Source organism: Zootermopsis nevadensis, unplaced genomic scaffold (assembly GCF_977971745.1).
Source record: "Zootermopsis nevadensis isolate Lab colony 2312 unplaced genomic scaffold, Znev_1.0 Znev_ptg000043l, whole genome shotgun sequence".
Lineage (NCBI taxonomy): Eukaryota > Metazoa > Arthropoda > Insecta > Blattodea > Termopsidae > Zootermopsis > Zootermopsis nevadensis.
In genome coordinates, this window is record NW_028259175.1 from 87,654 (window position 1) to 96,763 (window position 9,110).

The 9,110-nt window shown below is 37.3% G+C and overlaps 1 protein-coding gene and 1 long non-coding RNA gene across 11 annotated transcripts in view; one reads left to right on the top strand and one right to left on the bottom strand.

Moving 5' to 3' along the window:
* Nucleotides 1-2,683, top strand: part of LOC147871706 (uncharacterized) — a 22,360-nt gene extending 19,677 nt beyond the window's left edge. For 5 of the 10 annotated variants that reach the window (XR_015538386.1, XM_087360355.1, XM_087360349.1 and 2 more), the window contains 2 exons: nucleotides 9-72; nucleotides 702-1,960. Coding sequence is in view for 6 of the 10 variants with exons in the window: in XM_087360349.1 (XP_087216475.1) it covers nucleotides 9-72; nucleotides 702-800 (163 nt within the window). In the remaining 4 variants the exon portion in view is untranslated. Of the gene's footprint in view, nucleotides 1-8; nucleotides 326-701; nucleotides 1,961-2,071 lie in introns of those variants that run through there. The other 5 variants (XM_087360352.1, XM_087360354.1, XR_015538384.1 and 2 more) reach the window with 4 other exon arrangements.
* On the bottom strand, nucleotides 731-9,022 carry LOC147871707 (uncharacterized). The gene is made up of 2 exons (XR_015538389.1): nucleotides 8,778-9,022; nucleotides 731-1,056 (listed from the first exon to the last, which is right to left on the bottom strand). It is a non-coding gene; the product is annotated as an uncharacterized LOC147871707 (long non-coding RNA).
* Nucleotides 9,023-9,110: the final 88 nt, after the last annotated feature.

Sequence of the window (9,110 nt, forward strand, 5' to 3'; positions counted from 1 at the left end):
TTTTTCAGGGGAGCCGGTCAGGAGGTTGGGCGATCGTGTATTATGTTGGAGTATAAAGGAAAGAAGATTATGGTATGTTTAAATACTTCGTGTTTCGCACAGTTTGATTTGTGAGCAATATTTAAGTTTATATCGTGATGTGTAATCTGAATTTCTCGTATAACCTTGTTTATAAAAATTTTTCGTAGATTAACTGTGCACAACGGCTTTAAGTGGAAATTTTCCTCGTGCTCGCTTCCATGCAATATTCCAGCTAGAATTTTATTTCTTGTTCTTGTAACCTTAATGAATCGTAAATGAAACAAAATATATCCCTTAAAATAGATTAATGTTATGTTTTCTCCGACCTAGCATTTGTTTTAAAAGTCTTTTTTCGAGATTTCTAAAGTGTGTGTATTTGATTCGAGTGTCTCAAGCTGTGAAACTTAGGGTTCAATGAAAGACTGGGAATTCCTTGATGACTCAAGAACTCTGCTGCATGGAGTCTGTTATTAAGATTTTTCTGTTATGTTCTGAATGAATTAGTGTTGCATCATATTTAGTAGGCAAAGAGGATTGGAAGAGCAGGCCAAATAAGCTGAGACGAATATATTAGTTTCATAGTTCTAAAGAACTTACAGAACTTTCACTGAAACCCTTAAAGCTGTTTATTTTTGCCAATCTTTTTTTTTTCAAATATATCTTCTGTTTTGTGTGAACAGGTAAGACGTTACTCCAGTATCGGAACATATTCTCTGCACGAGTTGACATTTATTCAGAATCTCAGGGCAGGAAAATATCTTACATGTCATAGGATTTAGGATACTATGTACTACGTATGCACTGATCATTCATCACACATAAGAACAGTCTCAATGATATATACTTTGATGTCTCTTCATATGACCCCTCTGAGTGAAATGATTTACTGCACACATTACATGCATATGGACTCTCTCCACTGTGCGTGACTTGATGTGTCCTGAGACCACCATTTTGACGAAATGATTTTTTGCACACATTACATGCATATGGACTCTCTCCACTGTGTAAAGGTTGATGTTCACTCAAAGGACTCTGTTAAAGAAATGAGAAAAATTTCTGGATGAACATAACATGAAGAGGAGAAAGAATGAGTCTGAAACCAAGGTGATAATTATGTTTTTTTGGATAGCTCAGTCAGTATAGTGACTAGCTACGGGCTGGACGACCGGGGTTCGATCCCCGACGGGGGCAGAGGATTTTTCCTCTAGCCTCTGGGGCCCACCCAGCCTCCTCTACGATGGGTACCGGGGGTCCTTTCCCGGAGGTAAAGCCGACCGGAGCGTGATGCTGACCACACCCCCCATCTAGTGCCGAGGTCAAGGAAGAGAGGAGCTATACCGTCTCTCCACCCAAGCGCCTACATGGCGTATAGTGGGACAAACTTTACTTTACTTACCAAACCCCATCACATGACCAGAATTTAGTGGAAGGTGTGTTTTATAAATATTGCAAGAATTATGGGCCTCCATATTAGTTTAAACTGTTAATTCTGTGTGGTACATGAAGAATTTACATAACATGAATGCTAGGTTATAAAATTATCGAGATATTGTAAATGTGCTAATGCATTTAGTTTGTCAGGTCTGAGTTCAATATGCATCGGTTGGACTCCTGAATGACAGCCTGGTAGGAACAAGGTTCAGGGGCATCGTGTCTCCAGTGCATGGAAGACTTGCAAATGTCACTTATGCCACATCTTCCCAGATTCTCATTCCATGCCGTAATGTCCAAACTGAAGTTCTCTTGACCCAGTCAGATTTTGTTAGAAAAACTGGCACACAAGAAGTTAAATTAATTTGTGTGTGGGAACTTAAGTATCAGGAAGTGAGGTTATGCAGTTGTCTTGATGGATTTTGACTAACAGCATATAGTGTTGCTACTCTTGTTAATATATTTTCACAAAATCAGCTTAAATAAACATAACTGCCTTTTCAGATGTTTTGCTGTGTAATCTGGTAGAAGTTTACCAGCATTTCACAGTCTTAAAACCTTGTATTGTATTGAAATATAAAATAATACATACAAACAAAACTGTTTACACTTGAAGGGACACTAATCCCAAACGTGCCTCAACCTCAAGAGATCATCATCGAGTATTTAGCCCACGCACCGTTAAAGTTCACAGGCACAGACAACACAACTATTAACAACCCCATCCTGTAAGATGGTCCACCAGGACCAGGCAAAGGAATGTCAAGCCATCGAAAGAGAGAAGATAAAAGGAACATGAGAAGAGGAAATTACAGAACAGTAAAGGATTGACCATCTGGTCAGTTGTAACTCAAAGTTGATGGAAAGGCCACTAGAGGGCTACCGCATACAGACAGACAGTCCTCATTCCAGTGGAAAGACTAAACCACACGGTTCATCATCCTAGGCAAGATTCACTGTAAGTGCAGTCTGGTAACTCAGCTTACCCTAATATCAGTGTCACTTACTGCAGAACCATTTTCAGAATCTATGAATGTTAGCAGATCGAACTTCATTTCCTTCATAACTTTGTTACACTCTGTTCCTACACAGCAGGATAGAGTTATCATTACTGTTCTGGGTCTATAACAGGACAACTGATGATTCTCTAAGCAATGATGACAGTAGCAGACTGATGATACAATCTGGACATTGTGTGTTGTCTGAATTATATTTGATATAAACAGTGTTTTGAATATTGGTTCTGTTCCCATCTTCCGGTTGTCATTATTATACTTACAGATGTTAGTCTTCTGCAGACCCAAGATTTCCAACAGGTATTGAAGAAATGGGTGTCGATCATTCTACTGTCCTGAAAACTATGTTCAGTGGCAGGATGTACTATCAAAACAATGCTTAACAATTTAAAGCCCAGTTGTAACTACATGCGCCACCTACTTTAACAAACAGCAATTATTTCCTTACCCTAACCTAACCTAACCAACCTAACATAACCTAACATAACCAGCTATCTTTGTAATGTTGAAGAGTTGTGCTTTCTTAGTGATACGGAATGAATTCTTCAAAATTATTCAGATGAGCTTTGGTTTCAAAGGGTTAATGGAGGGGATGAAGAAACACAATGTTCCTGTGGTTATAACACTGTTTAAAACATTTCATAATCTACTCAATATTTAATTACTTTCCTAAATTAAGGACTGATTAAAACTAGTACTCTATAAGCAATGTGCAACAAAACATAATCCACTGAACACATTTTGGAAAGCACTCTTCAAAATCCATTCACCAGAAGTGGGTCATTTCCTCTGGATGGACAGATAGAACAACAGATGAAAAACTCAATAGTGTGTTTGAAGATGGCCGTCTTCTGGGTTGTAGCACCGTGTAATCTGACAGGTTACCAACTCATCGCCCTGACGACGGAGGCAGCAAGGAACTCTGAAACGCTGGTAAACTTCTACCAGACTACACGTTGCTACAACCCAGAAGACAGTCATCATCAGAGTCACCGCTGTGAAAAACTCAGATCCTACAAAAGTGACTTTGTGTACTTGTAAAAAATGTTCTCGGCAGTGAAAATAAGATAACCTGTGTTACTGGCACAGAGTGTTCCTCAACTTCTATATCTGTGACATCCTCTGTGTTTATACCGACGACCTGATTTCCATCGTAACACGTCTCACTATCTGAACCAGGTACATCTTTCGGTGAATCTGTGCAGTTCTGTAGAACCACCACACATGTATCAGTCAATGCTATTCCCTCCCATTACATGAAATGGAACAGACATTCTTTACGACTATGTCCGATTGTTATCACTTAGTAGGTGAAGATAATCAATAGACTATTCACTTCGAACCTGTGATCCAGTTCAGAGCACAAAACTGCAACATTATTAAGCTGAAGAAAAGTTGTTTCATTGTAACCATTTCATGCAAATGAAAGCTAACAGCAATGCTTACTTCCGGTTCAAAATTCTTTACAGAAAATGTCGATGGTATGTAAACCTCGTCAGTGTTGATACCAATGGGATCTTCTTCACTCTATTTTCTACTTTGATAATATCAATTTCTTGCTGTAAAATTATGAATTAAACATAATTCTGTTAGATAGCACATTTCTTGTGCACCAAACACACAAAACAGGAGAGAGTCTTTACACTGGCAGATTCCAGACTGAAACTTGCAGACTTCTGATATCATAATTTCAGGACTTCAGAATTAGAACACTGCATGCCTGAAAATTTATACTAATTATTTTCAGGACAAAATGGTATCTCATGATAATTCTTCACTTAATTTCCAGAACATAAACTGTTATCATGTTGTGCACCTTTATGAAACTCATTAACCTTCCATTGCTCAACTGCACTAATGCCAAGGTACACAGCCTCATATACCAGCATCTTACATTTAATCCCCATATATGGACCTTTTTCTTTAAATCATTACATTTTCATCCAAGCTCTACGTTTGAACACTTTGTATAAGATACTAATTAATTCAGACTGGACACAGTTTAAATTAATTATGTCCGTTCCGTAACGCACAATCAATAAATGTGGCAGAGTATATTTTTATTGACTATATTGTGGCGTACCTTAATGCTATTCTATTTGTATGAAATTATTCTAATGGCAGAAGTGTACTTAAGCCATGTGAACATCATCAAAGTGACATGCAAGTTATAGGGACTTAGATTAAGCACAGTAATTCCTATAATAATAATAATTTATTTACATTTCATGGATCCATAAGACAGTCAGATGACGATAGATGTGGAAAAAGTCATAATAAAAATAATAATACAATATATATTATAAAGTAAAATTCGTACTATTATATAAATTCCACATAATACAAAACAAAGTATTGACCTAGAGAAATGATAAGCTACAAATAGATCTACACATTACGCACAAGAAGTTGAAACACTGAAGAAGACATCAAATGTTTGATCTTGAATAAATTTACAGTGAAACTGGGAATGTGCACTAACCACACAACTGTTTGAAACATAGCTGTCTAAATTTAAGACTTTGAATTAATTATTCGGTTTTGTCCGTCTAATCACAATTATATTTAAAATTTACAAATAAGATAATTAAAATATCATCTTATGTTCCACATCGAATAATCGATTTACATTTGGAACATTTTTACAACATGTTTCGGTTTCATCGAACCATCTTCAGGTGTAAAATTATATCGAAATTGTAATTGAGTTTTAAGTTTGTCGATATAATTTTACACCTGAAGATGGTTCGATGAAACCGAAACATGTTGTAAATAAGATAATTAAAATATCATTTTATGTTCCACATCGAATAATCGATTTACATTTGGAACATTTTTACAACATGTTTCAGTTTCACCGAACCATCTTCAGGTGTAAAATTATATCGAAATTGTAATTGAGTTTTAAGTTTGTCGATATAATTTTACACCAGAAGATGGTTCGATGAAACCGAAACACGTTGTAAAAATGTTCCAAATGTAAATCGATTATTTGATGTGGGACATAAAATGATAATTTAATTATCTTATTTGTAAAATGATTAGACGGACAAAACCGAATAATTAATTTAATATTTGATTCACAATATGACGCAATTATACTATCTTAAGACTTTGAAATTACAACACACACAGACACAGAATGAAAATATGAATCACAAAGCAGCTAATCCAAAAAAATTGAGTGAACATACGAATAATAAAGAGAAATAAAGATAATTATAATGACCTGGCCATACATAACCTAACTGGACACGGCCATGGCAACGACATATTGCAGTGACTGCCTACAATTTTTTTTGCTACATGTAATCAACGATCAAGTAGACCGACGCGAAAGATGGCGGCCGAGTATCTGACGTTTCTGCTCATCTGTTGTCGCTTTCAGAGAGTTGTTGTGTTCGCAGAATTTGTTTTCTTTGCTAGGGTGGTGGTTCCATCATCTCGAAATTGTTTTACCCACTGCTGATAAGTAACTCGTGCGAATTTGAGCATGGTTAAAGAACCATTTCATATGGATTGGAAAACAATTCTTAAAGACCTTTGCTGCCAGTTATCACGTGGGTTTTATAATATTTATTTAAATGTTGCTGCTTTTGACTAGGCGAGTTATCACGCTTTGCTATTTAAAGTCTGGCAAATTCGTCTTTATTATTGTTCTTAATGAATTACTTTTGATCCCAACTCTGTTATTATTTAAGTGAGGATATAAAATATATAAAATGTTTCAAATCATAAAATGAGCTGGAGGCTATATTTACTGTACCTTTAATCAAAACAGTGATTTGAGGTATTGATCTTTGATTTCCCGAAGAGACTTCTATTTGCCAGAGAGGTTTGAAATTCACTGGGGAACATTTATTTTGTATCTATTACTTTGATGTCCCTTTCATTTGTACACTGTAGTAGGAGCTATACTGTAAACTACATTATTCCATGGATTTCAATAAATCTAATTTATGTTCCTGTAAGATGTCAGGGTTCATATGTTCTTTGAATGAGACAAGTGGAGTCCTTGAGACCAGGTCAAGAAATTCCCAGTCTTTTATGGAATTTAGAGGTTCATGAGATCTCTCCATGGGGCCACATGCTTACATCCTACTTCTTCAGGGTTAATTTTAATTTTATTCTCCCCTTTACATTTCTCAGTTGTCATAGTTTCATATCTCCTCAAGCCCAGAGAGAAGGAAACAAATTTTAGCCAGAGCAGACGCTCGAGGGTTCTGAAGGAGAATACGTCATTCTTCGCGATGTCTTAACACCACTGCGTAACGCAAGCCACGCACTGATTAATGATAATATTAAAAACTTAGCTCTCAGCCTAAAGCGCACTCCATAAAGGCGTGAGAGTAGAACTCCACGCAATTCTGACATCGTTAAACGTACATGGTGTGGAGTGGACTGATCTGGCTTAGGGTATGGCGCCCTGTTCCATGAAAAACACTGAACTCAGGCTCAGTAAACAGTTGAAGGGAAATGATGATAGTCTTGAATACTTGAATTCTATAAAAGTAGCGAATTTGAAGTACGTTCATGGATTGAAAGGAATGTCAGAATGCTGTTAACGAATGAATCCTTGAATGATATTTAAGAATCCAGTCCGACCGCGAAGAAAACACAACTCTTCACCATTACAGAGATCAACTGGTTAACGCTGTTTAAGGAATTGACCGCTGATTACGGCGAGAACCACACAAAGTGTTACTGATTGTTGGAGTAGGTGGTACGTATACTTACCATTCCATTTAAAGGGTATAAAAGTAAAGTTCGGAGGTCATACTGCCTCCATCATCAGGACGAGTTTTGAGTTTCTTTCATTTGCGAGTAAGAAGGTTCCTACATTCTGGGATGTTGAGCTGTGTAGTCAGGTAGATCTTTACTAACGTTTCGGGGGTCTTACTGCCTCCGTCTTCAGGGCGATATTTGAAGTTTTCTCAGCGGTGAGTATGAATATTTCTGTCTTCTGGGATGTTGAGCTCTGTAGTCAGGTAGATCTCTACTAACGTTTCGGTGGTCATACTGCCTCCATCTTCAGGGCGATATTTGAAGTTTTCAAAGCGGTGAGTATGAATATTTCTGTCTTTTGGGATGTTGAGCTCTGTAGTCAGGTAGATCTCTACTAACGTTTCGGTGGTCATACTGCCTCCATCTTCAGGGCGATATTTGAAGTTTTCAAAGCGGTGAGTATGAATATTTCTGTCTTTTGGGATGTTGAGCTCTGTAGTCAGGTAGATCTCTACTAACGTTTCGGTGGTCATACTGCCTCCATCTTCAGGGCGAAATTTGAAGTTTTCTCAGCGGCGAGAATGAAGATTTCTGTCTTCTGCGATGTTGCGTTGTGTGTGCCCTGAAGATGGAGGCAGTATGACCCCCGAAACTTCTCAGAAGACAGTCTTCTTCGTACTCGCTGCCGTGAGAACCTGAATTCTCGACCTGGGAAGAATTTGTGACACCAACTTTCTTTCTAATGTGTTTAGGTCCATTAGATCTGTTTCTTGTTTACACGAGCTGTCTTTGGTCTTTCTAGATTTCGCTTTTCTAGAAGCGTGTAGTTGAAAACTCTTCTAGGGAATTATTAGCTTGGCTTTAAGTGAAATGGCGTCGTTCATTATCCTAACATCAAGTAGAATGTACGACCTAAAACTTTTACGGCGACATTTCAGGTGTCATCTTTCTCCATCAGGATCATTGATGTGATTATAGTCCTCATACCATCCCTTCCTTTCATTTTATAATTACGGTGATAGTGGCGTATAATATTAATAATCATTACATTTAATTATAACTGTCTAAGCAAAATTTCCATCATTAGGTCAACAGATACAACCTATGTTAATTTTCACCCTGATGCCACGAAATTCGTGGACATGTTTACGTCTGTATACAAAATTTCTATCTCCATCAAAAATTCCTTGAAATTCATGAAGTATTGGAGTTAAAAATCTATGTATCTTTTTATGGCATCCCTGCACCTGTCGTGTGTCTCAGAATGTAACCAGAGTGATGACAGCATCTTCCCGTTTCTATGGAAACGAAGCCAAGACCGCCGTTGAGGAAGGGGGGACGAAAGGTTAGAAGCAACCGCCATTCATCTACCACAGATCCATCTTAAACGTAACTAATTCAAGTTAAATAATCAATGTCTTAATCAAACTTATCTCAATTGTAAAGGATCTATAAAGGAAATATTTAGAATAAAGTCAATATATAAACTTCCTTTCCGTATAGACGTATTTAAGTCAAATTCTCCGGAACCGTGGTTCCAATGAGTGCCGTGAATTATTATATGAAATTGTATATACTCACGTAATAGCCAGAAGAAAGTAATATCTCATCTGTCTCCACCTCCAGTGCTTAAGTGTTTAGAACTATAATACTTTTAGTGGTGGCCTTCATTGCTTAACTAATCAAAGAATACGAACCCATGTCGAAATGAAACCTGCCGACGGATAATTAGATAAATTTTGTGTCTTTATTGTGTGTTTGTTTGATACAGTTTGCCCAAAATAGCAAATGAAAATAGACTGGCGACCCTGTGTGGATGGTTGAGGACGAGGGAAATGCGAGAGTAGAATGCATTTATCTTCGGTGCCGAGACATGCAGGGAAATTAATTGTTGAAGCTTAGGGTATTTATACT